The 25,560-nt window shown below is 40.4% G+C and overlaps 1 protein-coding gene across 5 annotated transcripts; it reads left to right on the top strand.

The window, feature by feature from the left end:
- The first annotated feature begins 1,899 nt into the window (after positions 1-1,899).
- Positions 1,900-21,020, top strand: LOC145449937 (adenosine receptor A2b-like). 5 transcript variants are annotated; one of them, XM_080328377.1, is made up of 9 exons: positions 1,900-2,859; positions 7,545-7,666; positions 12,720-12,921; positions 16,795-16,963; positions 17,026-17,157; positions 17,762-17,885; positions 18,642-18,866; positions 19,221-20,250; positions 20,435-21,020. In XM_080328377.1, exons 2-8 carry the CDS (start codon positions 7,628-7,630, stop codon positions 19,974-19,976), a joined length of 1,647 nt encoding a protein of 548 aa, XP_080184503.1. In that variant the 5' UTR covers positions 1,900-2,859; positions 7,545-7,627; the 3' UTR covers positions 19,977-20,250; positions 20,435-21,020. The 5 variants fall into 5 exon arrangements, with proteins under 5 accessions (XP_080184503.1, XP_080184504.1, XP_080184502.1 ...); XM_080328378.1 differs by lacking the exon at positions 1,900-2,859 and adding an exon at positions 2,866-4,833; XM_080328376.1 differs by lacking the exon at positions 1,900-2,859 and adding an exon at positions 4,845-5,411.
- Positions 21,021-25,560: the final 4,540 nt, after the last annotated feature.

Here is a 25,560-nt window from a genome sequence, read left to right as displayed (position 1 = left end):
TAGGGCTTTGTTTTAAACATGTTTGTTTTAAATTGATTTTTGTTTTAAATGCAACCCTATATACCCAGCAGTGTCAATAATGTGCGGAGAGTCTTTCGCTCTTCCCCTTGTTGTTGCAATCTACGAGCAAGGTTTTTCAAGCATGTGTAATTGCACACGATGAAGTTCCATGTCAGATTCTCGGTTGAACATAATTGTCGCGTGTTTCATCATCATCATTTTATTACTGTTTTCATCAAAACAATTCTTCGAATAGATTTACTTGGGGAAAAGCGTCAAGCACATCCACCGAGTTAAAAGCGTGAAATGAGGTTTGGAAATGTAAATGCATAGTTTGGCGTGTTTGTTGTGTTTTATTTACAACTAAGTAATTCTAATCGTCTAATTAGATTAATTAGAGCGAAATGCCAGTAATATAATTTTATTATAATTTGCGAAATGTTTCTATGCTCTAAGTCTAATCCTGATCAAATTTATATTTTTTTCTGAAAATGCTACGGGAGAAATGTATCGCGTGAAACGAGCTAAGCTTGCTGTACGCACAGACATTGTCATATTCCCGTGTTATCAGAATGAACTCAAGATTTGAGATGAACTGAACTTAATTCAATTTCCCAGTCTTTGCGAATTCAGTTGGTTAATTCGAATCTAAGTTTGAAAAAAACTGTGCAAAATTCCTATCCTAGTCTACTTTGGAATAAACTGTGGCTATAAATATAATTTTAATCCAATTATCTAGAAGAGCTGAAAAGTTTCTAGTTGATCAATTCAATTGTGTAAATTTTTCTGCATTACATTTAAGCGGTACGTCATACATGCAGATAAATCGTAAGGGTAGGCAGATATGAAATCATTGCGGAACCCAGACCTAGATGCTATTGCTTTTTGAGATGAAGCGATATAGTTTGTAACAGCTGATGCTGTATAATGGCCCAAAACGGGGGCTAGGTGTTTCAAATGCGGCAATAGTACTACGCAATCGTAATGCTCATATCCAAATCATCGACATGTCTTTGTATTGATACGTGCTATCCAGTATGGTCCGTCTCCATTTTGCGAGACACCGGGTCAACCCTCGCATTTCAAGCCTGGTGTCTGAAAGTATGGATTACTACACCCGAACACCAGAAGTCGCGCCCATTTGCAATAAATAGGAAATAGGCCTACTCATTCGTTTTCATTTTGTGTGAAAATCATATTTTTAACGGTTTGTCTTCTAGCACTCTATCGATTCTCATTTCATTTTGTGCACCAGTAATTTACGTAGTAAACGAACATTTTTGTGACTGAGTGAATCGTGCATGAGCACTGAGCACTGAGCACTGAGCAGTGAGCATGAGCACACATGTGGGGCTGACAGACTAGCGTTCCTTAGGTTTTTCAAGGTCAAGAACCGCAGCTCTAGACGAAGGAGGGTGTCTTATTTCAAAGTCTATACTCCATTTTCGACAACCTCTTTTTCATTTTATCGCATATCTTGTGGTGATTTTGAATCAATAAAAAATTAAACAAAACACTGACTATGACTCAGCATTAGCTCATCATCATCATTTCATTAAAATTTTATCAAACCAATGCACCACAAGATTGCGATAGAAAGAAAAAGAGGCGAGGTCGGTAAGTCAGACTGTGGAGTGTGGTCCGGTAATCTTGAGGGCTGGCGAGTATTGACTGCCTCGTAAAGATATGAACGCACGTCATAAGACAGTGAAACTAGAATTCCTTACTTATTTTCTTGCTTTGAATTGTGTGAGTTGTAAGACTCATACAGATACGCAATACCACATCATAGCTGTCATCGGAAGCATGGCGTATTGGCCCATGTATTTCCGTTACTTCTTCAAGAATTGGCTTTAAAGCGACGCGCGGCTTGTCTCTGGTTCCACGGTCGCTGAGAAACGACGCAAGATCATGATCTGAACGCGCAACTTTATCATCGACTTGGACTGAGTCAGACAGTATATAAATATGAAGGACACGAGAAAGTGTACTCAGATAGGGAAGCATCTTCCCCTATCAGTGACATAACTGCAGCGTATAATTTCAAGCTGTCGTCATCTCTATTGTGAGCTATTTTTAGAACGTGGCGGTCGAGGTTTCGAGCGTGTATGCTGTATAGTGCGATGTGTTTTACGTCCAGCAGAATGTCTCAAAGTAAATTGTCGGCGAGGGTTTTTTGAGTATGAGTTGATCTTTATTTTCATTGAACCAAGAGTGAGAAGGTTGTTTTGAACTGCAGCCGTGAAACGGGTCAAACGGCGCTGGCTTCTCGCGTGGAGTTGAATAACTTTAAAATGTCCAGCTTTCTCAAAGTAGATTGGAATTAAAATCATGGCTACACAGTTTTTTTTCTTCAAATTATATTATAATTGGAATTACTGAATTCCCAGAAACTTCGCAAATCGCAAATGTCTATACATCGAGCTTGGCTCGTTTTGCACGATACAGTTATGTATAGGGGATGTCAGAACGTACATTATAATATAAGTGAGAGCATAGAAACGTTTCACTAATTCGATCACCGGCATTTGCTCTAATTAGTCTAACTATATCACGGTACTAGAATTATTCAAGTCTGCTCTCGCCTGCGATATAAGACAGATGGTGCTACCATCAATTTTCCCGCGTGAACGGACGACCGAATACTGCACGCTTGCAGATTAGACTGAGTACCGCATAGATTAGATATACTGGTTTTGCTCAACCCAGACTATTTACAAAGAGTTAGAACGAGTAGCATGTTTGGAATTTTGATTACGAAAGAGTGCGAAGCGTTGACTGATAAAACACGCAACTTCTGGCTTCCAAGAGCGATAACGTCGGCCGGCACTTCTTGAATCAACCAACATAGACGATCAGGTGTTTGTTTATGCGGATATAGTTCTTGACTTGAATTCAGCTACCGTTTCGATCAAGCAAAACATACAAGCTTCAGAATGTAGAATGCAGGCTAGTTATCAATCTCGCCTTGGCTTTTCGCCAGCGTGCAGTTAATTGTTGGTAGAATACAAATCGTTTTAATCGCGCAACATTGATCATAAAATACGGCGGCGAGTGACAATGTCGTCATTTCCGTCTCTAAGACGTTGTGATTGACATCTGTCGCGATACCTTGGCAGCAAATGTGACCTGTTTAATGCCACGTATGACGCACGAATCGCGAGTCTGGTCGCCTTGGGGGCATTCGCAGCAGATTGGAGTCTAAAGTTTCACGAAATTTGGGTTTCTCGATAAGTTACCGTATTATACCCGCCATGACTTTGCTCATTGTATGTATATATGTATTATAGGTTTTGACTGATTATGGAACTGATATTACATGGCCGAAATAACTTCAGCCCGATAGAAACAGGCCTCATTCTGCGGGTGGGAGTGGAAATTCGTGTTCAATAAATGAACATATATCTATATACTGACAGGGTGGCGTGACAAATGTACACCAAGAGTTGGGGACGCAATATCGAAACATATTGATTCGACATGAGGTCGTACGTGAATATGCTTTGAAAAATTTAAAAGAGGTATCTTTTAAAGGCCTGAGACTATAGGCTTGTGTGAACCAGAAGATATTCTTTCCAATTCTCTACTAGTTGCTGACGATTACCCCTGACGAGTGTCAGCCAAAAATATTCGGGTTTATTTCAATATGAACATACTATTCAATTGTATATTGAACTTCCGCACCTCCAAGAAGCTCTCCAAATTATATTGTAATTAGTATTGCTGAATTCGCGAAACTCAGAAATTGAATTCAATTCCGGATTAGAACGAATTACAACAAAAATCAAGTTCATTTCATATCAAATAATAGTTCATTCTTATGAGCATGATAATAGCAAATGTCTGTACAGTGTACACCAAGCTTGGCTCGTTTCGCACTATGCATTTCTCCTGTGGCAATTTTAGAAGAACCATAAATTAGATTAGAATAAAATTCGGAAATATTTCACAAATTATATTAAATTAGATTGCCGGCATTTCGCTCCGATTATTCTAATTATACAACTAGAATCATATAGTTGTCTTAGCTTCGACTGATTGACGAAGTTATGTCTTGGTAGAACGAGATGTCAGTGGTTTTGTAGAATTCGGGAGAAAAGTGAAGTTTGGGTTTTGAAAAATGAAGTCGTTTGGCCTCCCGACATCTTAACTTTCCTCGAAGTCTATGAAAGTGTTTTTCTTGGAATCCCAGCAACGCTTTTAATGAAGAATTTCCGTCATACCCGCATGTCGACACATACCTACTCTCCACCGTCCCCTCCAATAACGCGTTACTAATAGACTACTTATTCCGTTCCGCACTGTTTGCACATGCACACATTACACCGTGTCACGCCGTCTGGTTTAAGGCGACGGTTAATTGTGAAACCGCGGTATTTCACAAGGAAACTAATGATCATTGAGTAACCCGAATATAACATCGCACTCGATGCGGATTGCATTGAAATGCAGTTGGAATTTAGCATTCACGATAGCACAGCTCTGAAGCGGCACCAAGTTATGAGTAAGGGCGAAATTGATGACACGAATGATTCTGAATGAGTATTACGCGGCTATAGTGTTCCAGTGTCACTACCTACGACGTCACAGCGATATCATAACGTTCAAAGTTCAAATGAGTGCGTTTTATGCGACCACAATAGAATATAATGCTAGTCGACCGTTGCTGTGGTGCGGATTGATCAATGGTTATGGATACGTCATTTCCACAACGCGCTTAGCTTTGAACCACATGTTTCGTATGCTGCGATACGAACAATCGAGGTTTAAAGCCTTCCACAGCGGAAAATAGTATCGAAACTATAATTCTCGTTCATAAATTAACTCTTACTGGTAAGTAGTACTGTAAAACATCATCTCTCACTACACGACTGGAACCATTAGAATTAACACTCCATTCGGATTTGAGTAGTCACTTCTCAGCACTAGACATAGGGACGTTATCGTTATTGACAGTTTTAGTATATCTGAGGTCCCGCTGGTCACGTCACGAGTTTCAATCACCAAACAGTATCAGTAACAATGAGAGATTGAATAGCATATGCTCAGTAACCCACGATTTATTTATAATTGATGCGTTTCACTTCACTGGAGCTTATCCGGCGTCTAAAGGTAGATCATGTTGCTTCAAAACTTTTGATCGATTCCTATATCCTCTGGCCTTACGATGGTGTTGTACTGTATGGCGATTTTGCTCGAAACTGGATTGATTCTGCTTTTTTGCGTTGTTTGTGATTGCCAAGGTGTTGACAGTACTTCTACTTTTTCGGAGTTCACTTTTATTGAATAATACAATAATAATATTAATAATATTTACAGGTGGCTTTTGATAGGGTTACCATATTTTGAGATCCGGAAAAGAGGACACTTTCAAAAAATTGAAAAACTTATAAAATCGTACGAGAAAACAGGTAATTTGAAAATGTTGACTGGAAATACTGTTGCGTTGCCTACAAAAAGTGGTAATTTACCAAAATTCCGTCACTGACGTTCAATCCAGAATTCGCGTCATTTATGGCGTTTTTCAGTTCTGCCTGTAATGTATAATGGCCTCGCTGTCAAAGCTATAAAGGAGAACGAATTGCCAAAACGGAGGACATTTGGGCGTCTTCGGCGGTCATTTCCGATTTCTTTAAAAAGGACAACAAATTCTCCTACAGGAGGACGTATGATGACCCTATACCAGGGGTGGGCAAACTTTTGAGCTCGCGGGCCGCATTCAACATCTGAATCCATTCGCGGGCCGCACAATGTAAAATTGGGATTATAAACCAAAATACAATATTGGTATTTGAGTATAGTGACCACATGGAGATAATAGATGTATGCTTATTTAAAACAAACCAAACATTGCTTTGATGATATCGTACACGCGTCAGAAACAGTGGCGAGATTTCATTGGCTGATCGACCTCCATGACCAATTTGTCAAAACTATAGAGATTGGCCCGATACTTAGAATAGGATTGAAATTTAAATCTGTGAGCAGCGATCTGTTCATATAGATTTACTAATTCCACTTTTAGTTCAGTTCCAGGACACACAATGCTGACAGCATCATAACCATGTAAGATTCAAACAGGCTTCTGCCATTTGTAGTTAAAATATAAATACCCTAATTCTACGCATAGAACGAATCTACCGAAGACACGCGCGAATCGATTTTTATAAGCACATCACTAAAATAGGTAAAAAGGGAGTATAGCCAATCTGAAATCACACTCGTGATCCGAATTAGGTCAATCTCGTTTAGGATTTCTGTGATTTTTAGCAGTTGAAACTTGAAACCTTCCAAACTGCGTGGGCCTTGAGATGGTCGCGCCAGAAATTAAAGTTAAAAAATGACATAGGAAGTATTAACCTTAGAACAGTGGTTTTAAAACTTTTCAAAACACTCCACCTCCCCTTGTGATGGTGAAAGATTTCGCGCCCCCTTATCGTCATATCGCAAAACGCAACCAGGATGCTAGCAAACCTAACGGATACTTTGATGGCGTGAAAGGTTACGATTGTGAATGAGAGATATTTAGATATGAAATTCAGACGAAATACAGAGCAAAAATTTAGAATTGGGTGTAAATTGCGCGGAGCGCGAAAATTTTTCTCAGTCGAGCTCAGCTTCGCGCCCCCCTTCAGATGCTTGCACGCCCTCAAGGGGGGCACGCCCCCCAGTTTGAGAACCATTGCCTTAGAATTATCATGGTGAAATATACAAAGAAAAGATTTAATTAGTCTCTGCATTAATTCGATGTTTAGTATGCATTTTATCGATATTTTTTAACAAGTTTCTTAAGACTCTCGCGGGCCGCACAGAACGGTGTTGCGGGCCGCATGCGGCCCGCGGGCCGTAGTTTGCCCACCACTGCCCTATACTTTTGATCGTATTAAGACTACATTGCAGGCATCATCATGCAACTCAATCCAAACTCGTTTGAATTGGGAATGGTTTAGACTACTTTCACGTCTACTTCAAGAGTTTTGTATAGGCAAAACTACTAACTTTTGACACCATGAGTTTTGAAAAAGTAGAAAGTCATTTCGGGGTAAGTTTGAATCCCTTTTAAGAGTTAAATCGTCATAATAACCACTTAACCACTTAACCAACCACTCAAAGTAGTGTTGACTGTTGACAGACAGAGAGAGAGAGAGAGAGAGAGAGAGAGAAATTCTTTATTCGTCCACATTACTAATCAGCATTGAGTAAGAAATTTACGACGTTAATTTCATTTCTATATAACTAGCCGACGCTGACTGTACGGCAAAAATTAAGTTTACTTCATATCAATTCACAATTGCTTCTCATAAGCACAAGAGTGTCAAACGTCTGTACACCGAACTTGGCTCGTTTCGCACGATACAGTTTTCCTGTAGCATATTCAGGAAAACCCTAAATTATATTTCGCTCTAATTAATCTAAGTATACTACTAGAATTATTTCGTTTTCAAGTCTGTTGGAGCAAGAGGAGTTTATGATTCGATCTCCAACAACTGGCAATGACGGGGGCACAAAGTTGAGAACTCTTGTCAATCTGCACTCTTTCTCAGATTCATCGCCCAATGCTCTCTTAGCGTAGCTTTCCACTTTCGAGCCGCCCGGATGACGTCACACGAAGAATCTAAACCTGAACATGAACATCACCATTGAGAATGACACGGCAAAAAGTGAGGTGAGTCTGGAACGATGGTCTGAGTCTTCAAGTCGAGTCGAGTATCCGAGTACCATTTATTTTCAAGTCATGACAATACGAAATGTGCGGAAAGTTCATATATTTACCTTTTACGCGACCACAAGGGATATCATGCTAGTTGTACATCTCATTAAAGAGAATTTGGTATTTTTCGACCATTCCTATTTCATTGCACTTTGTGACTATGCTTTGGGTTGATCACCACTTCACAGATACGTCATTTCCGGTAACGTGCGTGGATTTGTACCACATGTTTCGTATGATGCGATACGTCCAATCAAGGTTTCCAGTCTACCGATGTGGAAAATCCCCTCAAAGCTATTATTTTCGTTGATAAATTCACTCTTCGTGGAGACGAGCGTGTAATTTAAGTAAGCTTTTATAAATGTCGATAGCTGTTTCCCGGCAACCTCCGCGCAAAACGATCGATCCTCGCTGTTCTATGGTCGGTTCAGGTGTAGATTACTAAACGATAAGATGTAATTCATCATAATTTCCATCTCCAGCCGCTTCTCTTCATCGGCCATCGGCTATTTGACGTCGACAGCTTCGTATGATAACTCATTTTGTACTTTGCGGCATACTGCAAACACATGGGATGGAAATAGGTGTATTACGCGGATTCCCGCCTTAACGCGGGGTGCAAATTCGGGAAATAGCATTTTGAAGGTGCAAAATACACCTTATACAAAATGCCCTTATGGATGTATATCACAGGGCTGTATAGTGGATTTTGTAAACGAAAAGTGTGTATTTCGCCGATTTACACCCCAGCGAAGAGTACAAATCAGGCAAATTCTACTTTTTAGTGTGAAAATTGTAGTTTCACACCCTACCAATGGGTGATAACGGGTCGACAACACCAATTGGAGTTATATATCACCTTGGTATTACCTTTTTGCGCCTTAGTGTGGTACACGAAAGCATTCTACTACGCAGTCTTAGCGAAAAGCTGTGTGTTCACACCCGTGTATCACCCCTGAATTGAATACACACTCTGTTCCCTAAGATTGTAAACTAGTGTTGTTAAAAACGACTTTTTCCTATATATTTTTGCGACTATTGGCTAAAATTGTTCGGTCGGCTGAAAAAAACATTGCACATCAAATTTGGCTCAATTCCAACGAGTAGAAGGGAAAGTAATGGAGTTGGAAAATTTTGAATTTATCATAACAAAAATTTTAAAAACATTTCAAATACTACTGGCTAACCCATAAAATTGTTTCGCTCTCTACAAAAACTCCGCAAAACAAATTTGACTCTATTCCAGCACGTAACAGTGATGTCATTAGAGTTTCTCATTAATAATTCTTGGGTTACCCACAGAAAATATATTTCTTCAAATCCAAGTTATTCAACTTCAATAACTGCGCTTCTACCTGTTGAAATTGAGCCAAATTAACGGCGTATCGTTTTATTCAACCACTTGACAATTCCATAGGCTAGGCTAGACAGTAAAATTTGAAAAAAAATGATTTTTTCATAATAACTTCAAAATTTTTCGACTCTAATAGTTCTACTTCTACTCGTTGAAATTGAGCCAAATTCGGTGTGCAGCGTTTTTTTTTGTAGCCAACCTAACAATTTTAAATGATATCCGCAGCAATCTGAAAAAACAAGTTATTTTGAACAACCTTGGTATAAATCTTCTCATTTTTACCCATTGGACGGGTATGAAAGTGCAATTTACTGCCTGAAAGTGGCATCGACCTTATTTTCACCTAACGATATGGTGGGATGCGACGAAATGCACCATTTTCGTTTTCATCTCATATCGACTGAACGTATCTCTACATGCGCCAGATCAGTTTTGCGTTGCGCAAATGTCGAACGGGTGATCGCCTCTATCAATAACTCGATGTTATCTGAGACCGGCCTATCTCACTAGCGGCCTAATATATCATCGTACGTTTCACAGCTTGACTTTTCCCTCAACCCCCAGTCACTTCCGCTCTGCGCCACGACTCCTCATACGTTATTATCGATAGCGAACAGGTGTACAGCTTAGTGGGGGCCCAAGTTATATGTATTGCTTTTGAAAGTAAATTTACTCTTTCGCGGTTTAGAAAACGTTATTAGAACTTGTCCAACAGCGAAAAATGAATCTGCGTTTCAGATTTCTGCATCACGTCTTCATTATAATAATTCCTTGTTCGTTTTATGTCTGTATTTCTCATTCTGAGTGCAAGTAATTATCTAGTTTCAACATATGGTTGCCCGACATTTGAGCATGGGGCACGATGGAACCCTAACCCAGAAATTCACATTTAAATATCCTCACCTCAATCCTAACGCAACCTTAATCCAAAATTTATCCCATATACAAACTCAGGTGTCGAATGCAATTATGTCGCAAGCAGACCTGGACAACTAGTCCTAGTTAACTAATTAGAATAATTAAAGCGAAATACCAGTGATCTAATTCTGATTGAATTTATGAAATCTTTCATTGCTGTAATCATAATTATAATCTAATTTGTGAAATGCTCTCAATTTAATTCTAATCTAATTTCTGGTTTCCCTGTATGTGCTACAGGAGAACTGTGTAGTGCAAAACGAGCCAAGCTTGCTCTATTCGTAAATAGACATTTTCCATTCTCGTGCTCACAACAATGAACTAAGATTTTGTATGAACGGTACTTGATTCAATTTCCAAGTTTTCGCGAATTCAGTAGTTCTAATTCTAATCAAATTCGGAAAAAAACTGTGTAGCTATAATAATTCTGATCTGTCGCAACTGTACGCGAACCTTTCCAAGTCATTTTGACTCCTTATCATATTTTCATTGTTTCGTTTTGAGCTGAAAAAAGTATCACCTAGCACGAATGAGTAATTTAAATCTTGGTGACCAAAATCGTATGAATTAGGCCGTAACAACACTTCGTCAGCCCCGCCACCCCCCCCCCCCAAAAAAAAAACGTTGATCTTGGGCCCCCCATATGGTGATATACCGAACTTATGGGGGCACCGCCTCCAGACCCCTCCTCAGACTATACGCTAGTGAGTCACTTTTCTCGCGCGAAGCCCGGGAAAATTCTATAGTTCGTGACTGAATTGGTCAATTTGGTCGGGTATTGCATATATATTGCTATCAATTTTAATCCGCTCTCTGCTCACGTAATCTGATTTACCGGGAGAGCTGAGTGAGGTGTGATTGAAAAGGTAGGACATCTCCGAGTGTATACCCGTTGGCAGGAACGAAACAGCACTTGGTCAAGCCCCATCCATCCCAATTATAATCGTATTGTTTAGTGAGCCATCGTGAAGCGCGAAAATTTTCGATAATTCATGATAAAATCGGTCAATAAGATCGGGAATTGCATATATATTGCTATCAATTTCTTGTCCTCTCTGCTCACGTAATCAGATTTACCGGTAGAGCTGAGTGTGGTGTCTTTGAAACTATAGAGCCCGTAAATAATAATTGAGCATCTTCGGGCGGTCGGACCCGTTGGTATGATTTCGTTACATGATGTTATTTCGTGACCTCCTGTTTGCTATATAAAAAAATATAGAATCGCCCAAACGTACTAAACTAAAAAAAAGATCACACAATTTCAGATTGGTATTTCTTCACTGGCCTATAATTTTTCCTACGGGATGGTATAGATTTGTCTTGTGAGGTTCAGATTGCCAGACAGGAATATTCGACGCCAGTCATTTAGGCGCCTATGGACAATTAAACCTCTAGGTATTTTGTATATCTAACGAAGTTTTCGGTCAACATAAGGACAGTCCTTTTCGGCCAAGGTTTTCTCGCTGCCGATCGTTCTGGCACACTTCTTGGAGTCGCATGTTACATGGCCTAAAACTTTATATGTGTTGGTGCGTCGTAGCGCTGTAATGGTCAACGCCGATATGCCCATTTCTATAAATGTTGCGTTTTTTTCTTGGGGGAAGAGTACCCAATAATCAAGATATTTGGCAACTTAAAATCGCGCGGGGCGCGAAAAAATACTGAAAAAGCCGCATACATTTTCACGTTCACATTCACAAAATAATTTTGGGCCCCCTTCGAGCTCGCCCCCCCCCGCTAATTGGGGGGTTTGGGGTGTGGCAGTTACGGCCCTGACTGGGAGACTCGATATGACTCAAGTCCTCCAGGCTGGAGTCACCCTAGCATATTTGGTTGCACTTGTCGATCTCTTTCCACATTTGTTGGGTGAGCCGATTGACTTTCCGAGACACCTCACTAGGCGGATAACATTTGGATGATTAAAATTCTCCGATTAGTGGATGATCGTCATCTGTGTAACGGAAGCCAGCCGATAATTGAAGTTGAATCTGAGTTCAAGGATTGATCTGCATTTGTGCGATCCACCCTAACCATAGCATTATAGATTGAACGGAGGATCAAGAAAAATCCAAGTCAAGTGTGTAAAATGAAGCACCGGCTTCAGTTGTCGACAGTGTGATCTTGTGTGGATCAGAAAATATCAATTCGACCAAAGTACAGAGTGCTGATATTGATGTGGCATCAGTATCAGTTTTATTAAGAATTTCGTCATTTAAAAACACCACAAGACTGCGATACAAGTAAAAGAGAGGAAGGTGTCGAAACGACTTGGAGTAGTCTTTGAAATCAGACACTTACTGGTCCTAGGCGATGTTGAAAGGATCGAGGCATGCACACTAGATGAAATATAAATGATAATACCAAAGGACAAGCGACAAAGTGAGGTGGCATGTGACGAAAGGCGAGAGCGATATGTGAGGTCGTGGTCCGGTAAACTTGATGGCTGACTGGTATTGATTCAGTAGAAATTGCTTGCATTTCGACTTGAATATGGACGATTGGACATGCTCGTCGGGTTGCCGGCGAGATACTGATAGAGCGATGATCTTTTATGTCAACCATATGAACGACGACGACGCGCGTGCGTAGCACTTAAAGCGCTTCTGATTCCGAGATAAAGAATAGTCATTGAAATTTTCGGGGCAATGACCGCCATGGAACTGATACATAAACTTGGCAATTTCAAACACATTCAACTCACAATGACGCTATAATGAAGCATTCTCTATTTTCTAGAATGCAACGGAACTCAAAACCTACATCGCATTCGAGGTTGTCATAGCAGTCGTCGCTCTAGCGGGGAATTCTCTCGTTTTGGCGGCAATATGGAAGTTTCGTTCGCTCCGATCTCCCACGAATTGCTTCGTGGCCAGTCTGGCCGTGGCCGATATCGCTGTGGCCGTTTTCGCGATACCCAGCGCCATACTGCTTCGCTTCGGTGAGTGCGGCGTCAACTGCAGAGTTTGAAAATTGAAAATTTTAGCTTTTTCTGTCGTACGGCATACTTAATTAAAAGTGGCTTGCAAGACGTGTCAAAACTACTTCAAGTAGAAGTTGAAAACGTAGGTACGAAAAGCACTCAAGTACGTAGTTTCAGAAAGAAAATTTGGTCGCAAACTTGTGTGCGAATCTCGAAAATCTATTTCGATACCGCCATACCAGACTTGGACTAGATAATTCTAGTTGACTAATTACAGTAAGAGCGAAATGCTATAGCAATGTAATATTAATTCATTTCGTTAAATGTTTCTTTGCTCTAATTGTAATTCTAATCTAATTTGTGAAATGTTTCTACGCTCTAATTTTTATTCTAATCTAATTTCTGGTTTTCCTGAAAATGCTACAAGTGAACTGCATAATGCGAAACGATCCGACATTGTTGTACAGACATTTGCCATTCTCGTGCTTATGAGAACTATATGATGTGATATGAACGGAACTTCATTCAATTTCCAGATTTTCGTGAATTCAGTAAATCTAATTATAATCTAACGTAGTTATAATTCTAATTCTAGTCTAATTCGGAAAAACCTGCATAGCTATAATTCTAATCCTAATATAATTTTAAAAAATTGAAAATTTTCGAAGTCTGCGTCATACGGGGCAACTTTACCTAGTTTTTATGACAATTTCATCCACTAAAGTCATGCAACCATATCCCAAAACAATTTTATACTTTACAAAATGTGTAGTTTTGTAGTTAACAAAATAAGTAGTATTGCCCGAAAATTTACAAATTGACAGATATATAACTACTCGAGTAAGTATTTTGCCCGAAAAGCTGGAAGTTGTCAAAAAATCATCAGTACTTCTAAAATTACATAAGTTTTTACCGAGGACACCTCTGCGCAATAATGATAACGTGACTTTTGGTTCGATGTCGCAAATGTGTCGTTTCTAGGAAGGACCGTAATTTCTCCCACGCAAATATCTCACTTCTCAGTATGGGCGATATCTATACGACCCATTTCTCATTCTCTTTCGGTACGTCGAGGAATTTTCGCTCTCAATTAAACGCGCGCTGTGTAACATATGTTCAGCACGAGAGTCTTATTTGCTGTCCCAATTTTGACTTGAAAGGCTTTTTCGTGTAGACATCTTGGACCGTGTGAATAATTCAATAACAAGCACGTTTTATCCAAACATCGTGAAACCGAAGAACGGTCGGTGCATGGCTTACAGAAGGCGTGCTACTACATTTGTTTGAATTTGGCACCGCAAACTGACTTCGTTCAATTATGAGCAGCAAATATCAGGCTGTTATTGATATAGGAATCGATCAATTTTTATAGACTTGGATCCGATGATTCGAAGGATATCTCCTCTTCGTGCCACGCTGTTTGAAAGCTCTCACTACAGAGAAACTCTAATTCGCGGATTCTAAAATAGCGAGAAAGTTCTTGCTGCGTGACTGGCTGGCAATAACCGATGGTTATAATTGCTATATACGCTCACGAATAGTTTCTTCATGTTAGAAATGTTGATTTGTACAGGGCATCGTTCGACCATAATCGAGACAAACGTCGCAAATATAAATTAAAAATTAACACACACTCCGAGACAGGATTCTAAAACCCCTCTACCTCAATTAACGTCCGCATTAACGAGTATCGTGTTTTTCTTCATTTTTATGGGATGTCTATAGACCATTTATGTTTGATTTTTATATTTTCAAGGCAGAGACACTTGGAGGTACAAAACTTCAATATACAGCTGATGAGTAGCATCAGTTCATTAACAATTTCATTATTTTAAAACACCACAAGACCGCGATACAATAAAAAGATAGGAAGGTGTCGAAATGATTTGGAGTAGGCTAGTCTTCAAAATCAGACACCCACCTGGGATTATCATAGGCGATGAATATATTCATATTGAAATAAATCCGAATTATTTTAGCGTATACCGTGCAGCGTGCATGTCACTTTAAGATGCAGAACATGCCATTTATTTCTATTTGTCGGCGCAAATGGAGGCTGAGTCATAGCGAAGCTTTCCGCATCATGATAATATCTCAATTGTATGATGCTTTCGAAATAGAACAAACAAACTAATTTCAGCAGAGGCTATCACGACTTCCGAATTTAGTGATTTGCTTCATACGACCTGCTCCGGTCGACTTTGTGTCACGAATCGGTGAACTGTGTGCATTTCTTTAAGTTGTTGATTCGCAATGTGAAAACTGATTCTACTGAATGAATACTTCACCGGACACGATCTGACATATCGACTTCGCCCATCGACACATGTCAATTCATTACAGGGTTGCAACCAAGTCACAAGGTTCCAAGTCCTAGCCAAGTCCGGTTCCAAGTCAGGGTTCAAACTTGTGTCAAATCTGAGTCCAAATCACAGTGTTCACAGTTCAATCTCGAGTCATGTTTAATCCATCTTTATACAATTTCGCTTGGCTGATATCGTATCCTTCGGAATCATAATATACTCTTTTTTACTCACTGGTGTACCATACCATATGTCCTCATTTAGGCGGATTTGTCCTCTTATTTCAATAAAACTAAAATGTCCTCCGTTGACGCATAATTGTCGTCTTTTTTCGCATGCCATCCTCTTTTTTGCTTAGATCTTTAGGCGATTAGACATCGAAGTCTAAAAAAGGCCAGCCCGACACAAATTACACGTAAAAACCGGGTTTTCCGGGAACTTCCGCGAAGGTCCACTAAAAAAATAGAAACAAAGTCAACCCGTCACAAACTATCCGCGAAAACCGGGTTTTTCGGGCATTGCCGTGAAGGTTGCCTAAAAAAGGTCAACTCACCTAGAATCACAATTATCTGTATAAATTCTCTGTTTTTATGTCTGAAACTTGGAAAAATTGTCCTCTTTTTCGGATCTGAAAATAACCCATTTAGTATATTTAAACAAAAAATACGAGACAAACGATAAACGTTATCAAATTGATATGGCGTCCAGTCATATAGAAATTTTCGAGTCATATGACTTAGTCGAGTCACTCGTAATGACTCGCGTTAAAGACGACTTAATACACGTGACTCAAGTTCAGTCGAGTCATTTTCCGTATTTAAGATGAACAATCGAGTCGAGTCCTCCAAAAATTGTGACCGAGTTCGAGTCATGTCATTTGAACCGTGCTGCATTGTTCTGTTGTCCTTTTATGTGATCTTCTCACGGTTGTAACGAAGTCATAAGGTTCCGAGTGAAGGTCAATCTCTCTTTTATAGTTGGGACTCGAGTCAAGTTGAGTCATTTTCGATTCACCAGTGAGTCGAATCCGAGACCAAGTCGGGGAGCAGAAGGTCGAGTCCGAGTCGTAGTGTTATTACTCGAGTCCGAGTCCAGGTCATTGTGTCGACTGTTCAGTTTCGAGTTAAAGTCTTTTTACAACTCTTCAAGGTGATATCGAATGGTTCGCATTCATAATATGTACAAGTTGAGTCAATACACAGATTGACTATAGTCGAGTCAGTTTCAATATTTCGAGAAAATGACTCAAGTCAAGTCCAGTCACCAAAAATCCCAATTTGAGTCATTACAACCCTGAATCTTCTGTTACTGTGTATTCAGTGTGCATGACTCTTATTTTCATGCTCTTGGCCACGGTTTGTTGGAAGGCTAGTCCAAGTCGTTTCAACTCCATACTATCTTGTCATTTTATCGCAATCTTGTGGTCTTCTGAATTGGAGATAACAATATAAACCTAATGACTAATACATGAGTATTTGAAGACACTCTTGGAGGTACAGAACTTCAGTATACAATTGCAATTTGTATATACTATTAATGTACGGGTCTCTAGCGCCGGTCTCTGGCCTTAATCTCTGACGCTTTTCAGGCTTATCCGTAAAGCACGATAGCTGTCCTTACGTACCGGAAGGCCCGTCCGTGGGTGAAATGGCGTGCCTGCTCATGATTACCTCCGTGATATTCCTTACTCAAGTTTCCATATTCAGTCTCACTGTGATCGCCATCGACAGATTCATCGCGATCAATCACCCTTTCAAGTAAGTATCGGATAAGTCTCGGTAGCTGTTGCAAACCTTAACCGGTACTCACACCTTGCCAGATACCAATCGCTGATGAGATCTAGACGGGTGACGAAAATATCCATTGCCTTGGTTTGGGTGTTAGGAGTGCTGATAGGCTTGATTCCACAGTTAGGATGGAACCAGTGGGTTTACGGTGATTCCGTGGCTTGGTAAGAAATTGTTCATTACAGATACTACTAACCTGTGGATATACGCGAAACACGTAACTTCACGATTGGGCTTGTAGGGCTGTTCAAAAATAACCTTTTTTTCCTGAATCTTGTTGGCTACGTGATTAAATTGTTAGGTTGCCTTAAAAACTTCGCACACCAAATTTGAATTCATTCCAACCAATATTCGCGGTTTTCGTAGAGTTTGAAAATTTTGAATTTGCCAAATTTTTTTGCCAACCCCATGAAATTGTTGGGCTGTCTTCAAAAACTATGCAAAACAAATTTGACTCAATTCCAAGCCGTAGAAGCGGAGTTATTTCAGTTTTTATTCGATAATTCTGGGATTATCCTTGATCGGTGGATAATCCAAGAATTATCTCGAACTATAACTACGACCTATTGTGGCGCTCCAAATGTTGTTGCTGTCTATTAAACAAATTGTTAGGTCCTTATCCCCCGTTGATCTTCTGTTATTCACAACAATGTGCGCAACAATTTCTAGAACTCTTGTTGCTCGACCGTGCAGTCACGTGTTCCCCGCCCTTAGAATATAGTTATCTGTGGTCTCGCTAGTACCAAGTTTTTTATCTTTGCTGTTCAGTGACAGAAAGAAATGCGATTTCGAGGATGTCATCAAAATGGAGTACATGGTCTACTTTAATTTCTTGGGATGCGTCCTCTTGCCACTCGTCATCATGGGTGTGGTTTATGTCTTCATATTCAGGGTAAATTGCGTTGCTTGAATACCATAGTACTTCGTAAAATGTATATAGTTTTGCATAAACACTGTTCAAGTTCAGGGTTGTAATTGTAACCAATTCACAAGGTTGCGAGTCACAATTCAATCTCACTTTTATAGTTTAATAGTCATTTTCAATTCGCCATCGAGTCAAGTCCTAGTCCAAGTCGGCGACCAGAAGGTCGAATCCGAGTCATAGTGGTATAATTCGATTCCGAGTCCAAGTCATTGCGTGGACTGTTCAGTTTCGAGTTAAGTCTTGTTAAACCCACTTTTTACAATTCTGCTCGGTGATATTGAATACTTCACATCCGTAATATACTAATTTTCCTCACTTTAACATTTTTGGTCGCATTTTCAAGCACCGGTACTAACAGACGAAATACCAATAGTGTGGTGACTTCTATTATTCGGAATTACAATGAAATGTTGGTCTTGGCTGTCCGAGTATCGACCCGCATGACTACGTCCGAGTCATGTCAATGTACAGATTGACTCAAGTCAAGTCTTGTCATTTTCCGCATTTTGAGAAAATGACTCGAGTCAAGTCGAGTCACCAAGAAATCGCGACTCGAGATGAGTCATTACAACCCTGGTGGGAGTAGTCACTCGAGTAATTAGTGCAAAAATGCAAACCTACTTGAATACGCGGAGAAAAAATAGTTTTACTTCGTTACTGAACAGTGAACAGTAGAATACCTATGCGAGATGTGGTGACGTCAGAATATCAGTCTTGTTGCAGTCCGCCAAAATGCAACTCAGAAAAATCTACTTCGACGTGAGGAACCTCAAGAGCCGGTCGCGTTCGGCCGAAATTTTTCACAACTTCAGAGTCAACGCGAACGGAAAACTCAGGATAAAATCGCGTGACCGCCACGAAAAGCAGAAATCCGGAGTCGGAGAAACGTCAGGGCACTGGAATCCCGTCTGGAAACTTCGCCGCTGCATCAGTGAAGGAGATAAGAAGGTTGGTGCCATTTGTACATGTCGGTGTGAGAGTTGGGCAAAGATTTGAATTTGAACGATAGCTACACGGTTTCAGAATTTGACTAGATTAGAAAATTAAATGAAAGCCCAAATTCGAAACAAATACAACAAAAACCTATTTCACTTCGTATCAAATCAGGGTTGATTCTCGTTGAGCATATGACCGGGCAAATGTCTGTACACCGAGCTTGGACCGTTTCGCACCATGCTGTTATCCTGTAGCGTTTTCAGGAAAACCAGAAATTCGATTATAATTTAAATTAGAGCATAGAAACACCCATCTAGAACGTTTTGAAATCGCCATTTTTTTCGTCATCAACCACATTTTTTAAAGGCAACCCGGCTGTCCAGCAATCACCGCAAAAAGTCTTCTGAACCTCGACCGAAATCGCAAAGCACGAAAACGTCGCCAAGGCGGAAAGCTTCAATGAACGGCAACGACTCGAACTCATCTCGCTCCATTGTCTCTAACGATTACGTAACCATCGACAGAGATGACAACGCAGACTTGCGTCGTAAGATGAAACGAAAAAAGCAACTCCTGCAGAAAGAATTCCGTGCAGCCAGAAGTCTGGCCACAGTCGTTTTTGTGTTCGCCGTATGTTGGCTTCCACTGCACATCATGAACGTCTGCACGCTCATATGCCCGACGTGCTACCAGCCGAACTGGCTGAAAGATTTGGCAATCCTCTTGTCACACGCGAACTCTATGGTCAATCCGTTTATTTATGCGTACAGTATGCGCGATTTTCGAACTGCGTTCCGTAGGCTACTGTCTTGCGTTTCCTGGTCCCATACCGACGCACGATGCGTTTGCGGGGTCAATTCAATGTCAGACTCTGTTATAACGCCCGAATTTTCTTCTGACGACCTCTCTCGAGATCATCAGCTGAATGACAATAGAAACATTATTAATTCGAGCGGTCCGCTGCAGAATGATCAAGGAAAGACGGAGATGGCGGTTCTACGGAACTATCGTGAGACGCCCAGTTATGTCAAGCCATGCCCGCATATCATGAGCAATTCACACGATGACTCGTCGGTACATGTGAATAAATGCTACGGGCTGTCTCGAGAAACAGTTCTATGATAAACCATAGATAACTAACCAATGATAGGCGCGAAACACGTGTCTGCATGGCTGGGCAGTGGGCACTCTCCATCAGAGATGAGCATGGATTAGGATTAGGTTTTGAAAAAACAGGATTTGTGAAATTTTGTCGGATTTGGATTGGATTTGGATTAGACATTTTTTTTGGAACGGATTAGGATTTGGATTGGATTTACCTATTTTCTGGGAGATTGAAATGTCGTGTGGCGAATGGCGACAAACTTTATTCAGATCAGTTATTAATGTACTTATGGTTACTATAAGTTATCTTGAATCAAGTGAATCGTTGGTAGTGAAAGAAAATCTTCGAATCCCTCCATTGCATAAATTAGTATTTTTTCTGAATTTCCAGTTGGAATCGGATTAGGATTGGACATGGACTTGAATATGAAAAAGTTATGGATTAGGATTTGAACTTGGATTGGATTAGGACATAGAAATTTCAAATCCGCTCATCTCTGCTCTCCATACGCTTGCAAATTCCGGCATTTCGTTAGCAGATCTGGAAATCATAGCTTGTAAACGGTGCAAAATTTATTAAAAGTGGTCTGGAACGAAGACTACTGCTACTGATTCCGAAAGTATATGTTATTGCCCTTAAACGTCAGAAAATTGCATTGCTTTGAACAATGTCGATTTCTAATCAGCTCTGGTTGCCCGGCCGAGTTGCGGATCAATCCATAGGTTAGTTATCAATACATAACATGCTTCTGAGCGGCGCGATGCAGCAATGCAGCATACATGCGGAAAAGGCATAACATGCAACAGTTGAGAGGGATCTAACTTATCTAGCCCGATGTTGAACGCGTCTACCTCGGCGGAGATTTTGTTTGAAAACAGTTCAGTAATTTTGTTGTTTCTTCTTAATGTGGCCGGCAATAGGTTATCGCCCAGTCGCGCATAAGTATTTTCGTGTTTTAGCATTACTATAGCACTTTCGCTTCACTGATCGTCGGTAGCACTTTTTATCATTGTTTGCAATATTCCGTTTTCTTGTCAAAATAAATACTTTTTTCTACAATAGCCCATATAGTTCTCTTTATTCTTCTGTTCGGCGAGATGGATCAAGGATACACGAAGATACAGTCGCATTTGTAGCTTATATACAGATTTGTCTGATTTCATAGCCTACTCCAAGTCGCTTCGACACTTTCCTATCTTTTCATTAAGTTCATTTACATGGTCAAGTCGTCTTGAAGCCAAGTCGTCTTGGAGTGACGTCATGAGACGGCTTGCCAAAGTGATCGAGTTTACATGGTCATGTTTATCGCAGCTCGAGTGATACACAGCACTTTGGGATTCAGCTCGGGAATATGCTACGGCAGTTGAGATATCCAGAAATACTTCAACACAATGGGTGGAATAACCCAGGAGTGGCATCTCTGGTTCAAATCGTCTCCAAGCGACTCTGCGGAACGGATTGAGCACAAGACGAATTGAAGCCGTCTGCCTTTTTCTCTTTTTCAAATACGAGAGAGTCGGATTGACGAGTCAGCTTCGAAGCTGACCCAAACGGCCATGTAAATGGGCTTATTGTATCGCAGTTTTATGGTGCATGGAACTGATAAAATTGCTAATAAACCAATGATGATGATGAGGCCAAGATTGACTATAGAAAGATAACTAAACTACGCAAGGGCATTTCTGTACAGTAGTATGATCCCGAATGACCAGCAAATTAAATATATAAATACCTGCTATATAGCCCTTTTGGACACCTCAAGTCTTTCTTGCCGTTGCGATGTCGTATAGTGAGGAATATTTGAATTTTCGACTTAGAATAGAATCATTCAGGTTCTCGATTTCTCCAGCACTAATCGTTACATTTAGCTGCATTCTGTTATTTTTGAATAGTATATTCATATTCATATTGTAATGAACCCGAATATTTTCGGCTGACACTCGTCGAGGGTAATCGTCAGCAACTAGTAGAGAAGTCAAAATAACAGCCGAAAATATTCGGGTTCATTTCAATATGAATATACTATATTCAATTGTATATTGAAGTTCTGTAGCCTACCTCCAAGAAGCTGTTCTGTTATTTTTGCATAGCCAATACCCCCAATGTTGTTATAATTAATTCAAGTTCTCAAATGCGTAATTGGCTCTGCCATAGGCCTAAAGCTGGTCCTTTTCATTGGAATGATGTCTTTTGGACACAAGCGTGAATATCCGGTCCTGTTAAGTAAGTAGTGCACGGGTCATTTACGTGGATTATATTAGAGATCAAGTTTTTCCCGGATATCGTTTTCGCGACTTCATGCTTTCCTTATCGATAACCAGCGCCAAAGAGCAAATTTGGCCTGGAGCAGTCGTGGGATATAAGTAGTTTCTTGTTGTTTTCGTTTTCCATCATATGGAGGGGGAATCAAGGGTTCCAAAATATGCCAAAGGGGAAACGGAGTAATAAGGTTTAGAACCAGTGCATTAGGTGAAACATTCATTTTTTCTAATTTATCAAAACGATATTCATGCATCGCTTTTACAATAACGATTACGCATATTACATTTCTAATGCCGAAGTCACCGAGTGTCAAATTTCACTGGTAACCTACGAAGCATAAAGCTAGTATCATAGTTGCATAGCAGTACAACGAACTTTTGCACTTCAGATTTTGCGCAGCATTTGCCGCAAAGTTTTGTTTTCAAATTTGAGCGATGTTGACAAATTCGGTGCATAAACGCCACCATATGCAACGTAAAATTGTATCATGCCATCTACGTCATTAATAAGTACGCTTGCAGATGGTGATGCATGCAGAATATTATCGTTATAATGCGAGAAGTGAATTGAAGTGGATGATAGCTGAAACATTCACCGACCACCAGTTGCTGATATTTCCCAGAAATTCACAATATCACCGACAGAGCAAATGGATGGTTGTGACTTTTGAGTTGATTATAGACAATATGTGGTGAATACATTGCAATTAATCGCCTTTCACTGGGAGTTTTTGATGTGTGATATTTTTGTGGAGAATTTATTGTCGGGAAGGATCCAAATTTAATACAACTTTTAGAACTATTTTTTAATATCATACTCCTTGAGATGTCTGGAGCATATAAAAGTCAATCCGTCACTTTCATCTTGAACCCCACGTGGTACCGGAATTTAAAGATTGTCTGTAAATGAAATATAACAAACTCTTTTTGTTATACCATATTAACAAATTATCCTAGCAGAGCATAAACACCTTCTTAGTTCCTATACTGACATGAGACTTATTATTTCTACATGACTCAATACATCACAATACATGCCTGGTGAAACCTTTCAGTCCAATCCTTTGTCGGCATCCTAAACCCCATTCCTGTTTTGGTCGGAATCTTGTAAAGCATGTTCGTGCCTGTACTAGAGCTGTTGCAATGCGGAAGGCTGCGTTATCTATATCACCTCTGCTTCTCTTGCGATCTGGAGTCGTTGGCTACACAAGCAGCATTCTCTACCGTAATTCTGAATTACTGAGAAAAACCATATGAAAAATATATCCACACTATAAACTCTATACTTGCAAAACTACACGCATTCGTGAGGAAATATACGTACATCTAACCTTTATTAGTTCAGTTCAGTTTATTAAGAATTTTAATTTATTCAAAACACCACAAGACTGTGATACAATGAAAAGATAGGAAGGTGTCGAAACGACTTTGAAATAGGACACACACCCGGGCCTACGGGATGTAAAGAGGATGCATGCACTTGCACACCGAATGAAAGTAAAATAAGATGACATTACATAACATAACATAACATGGTTGGGTTATATTTTTATCTGAACAAGTCACACACAATGTACAATGCGATAAGACACAATGCGATGTCATGAACAGATAGGAGGATGTAGAACGACACGCATCAGTAGCGATCCTTTACTCTAACATCCACCTCGGCCTAGAGTGCCCGATGTCACAGTTCTTTTTCGATGTTGATCTCTTTGAAGCCGCGGCCCTTTCTACTAGCTCTTTTCCATTCATTGTGAGTGCTTTCTTTCGTCGGGTCTTTTTCTGGGCTTTTTTGTCAGGGGAAGAGGAGCCCAGATAAACCTCCGGCGGGAATCGGCCACGGTTCGCCTGCGTGCTGGGCGCTTATCGTAACCACTACACTATCTCCCCTGCAAAGATGACACAAAAAGGCAAGCGACAAATGAGGTGGCATATGTGACGGAAGGCGAGATCCATATGTCAGGTCGTGCGTGGTCAGGCAGACTTGAGGGCTACGCTACGGCACTTGTGGCAAAGTAATAATAGAGCTGAACAGGCTGTTGCTGATACGCGAGTATGTTACCGGTCCACTAGTAGCGCTGGCGGTCAAAACATCTCGAGCTGTCAAAGTCAGAAGTATAGATTACTACGTTGTAAATTGCTATGTTACTAAGTAGGTTAGTAATCTATACTCAAAGCCTACTCTCCATGGCAGCTACGCTGTAAATTGCAGTGATAGTAGCTACCGGATCTAAAAAAAGCATTTGACAGCGTCGATCACAGTATTCTTCTCTCAAAATTGGCGCGCTACGGGTTCCGGGGTCCACAACTAGAGCTCATGAAAAGCTACCTTACTGGGAGATATCAAATTGTTTCGATATCCAACACTTTGTCCCTTTGTATGTGGTCTATTTCGCCGCCTTAGCTACATTCTGCCAGTCAGCGTGCTGTTGATACTCTTCAACTCTCTATTCCTATCAAAGTTACAATACGGAATTCTTTGTTGGGGTGCTGCCTGCAAGAATACAATTGACCCACTGCAAAAACTTCAACACCACGGGGGCCTGGATGTGCAACTGATAAATCGCTTCTCAAAAGATTTTGTGTTCTAAACTTAGAAGATATGAGGAAGCTAGAAATTGCCAAGTTTATGTATCAGTTCCATTGCGGTCAATGTCCCTCAAATTTCAAGGACTACTTCACCTCGGAGACAAAAGCGCACAAGTACAGCACACGCGCGTCAACGAAGAACAACTACCATATGATCAGGACTGAATACAAGAAAACGCATTGCTCTATCAAGTATGCCGGACCCCAATTGTGGAACAGCATCTCGCCGGCTATCCGACAGTCGTCGAGCATGTCCGCATTCAAGTCGAAATACAAGCAATTTCTTCTAAATCAATACTAGCCAGTCTTCAGGATTACCGGACCACGACCTAACATCGACCTCGCCCTCCGCCACATGCCACCCCATTTTGTCGCTTGCGTCTTATATTCTCTGCATTACTTTTCATTCAGTGTGCATGCCTCTTATTTACTTCGCCTAGGCTAAGGTGGGTGTCTGATCTTAATGGCTACTCCAAGTTGTTTCGACACCCTCCTATCTTTTCATTGTATCGCAGTCTTGTGATGTTTTGAAACGATGAAAATATTAATAAACCTGACTGACTGACTGACTGACTGACTGACTGACTGACTGACTGACTGACTGACTGACTGACTGACTGACTGACTGACTGACTGACTGACTGACCGGAAAGTGCCAGAATATCAGGTTGCCCAACCGCGCAGTAATGTGAGAGAGAGAGAGAGAGATGATATTCTTTCTCGCCTGCACCATCGAGATGCTTTGGCG

The sequence above is a fragment of the Botryllus schlosseri genome, chromosome 11 (assembly GCF_051294905.1).
Source record: "Botryllus schlosseri isolate E-star chromosome 11, Bs_hap1, whole genome shotgun sequence".
Lineage (NCBI taxonomy): Eukaryota > Metazoa > Chordata > Ascidiacea > Stolidobranchia > Styelidae > Botryllus > Botryllus schlosseri.
Note: the sequence above shows the minus strand (reverse complement) of the source record. Positions and strands in the feature narration are given on the sequence as shown.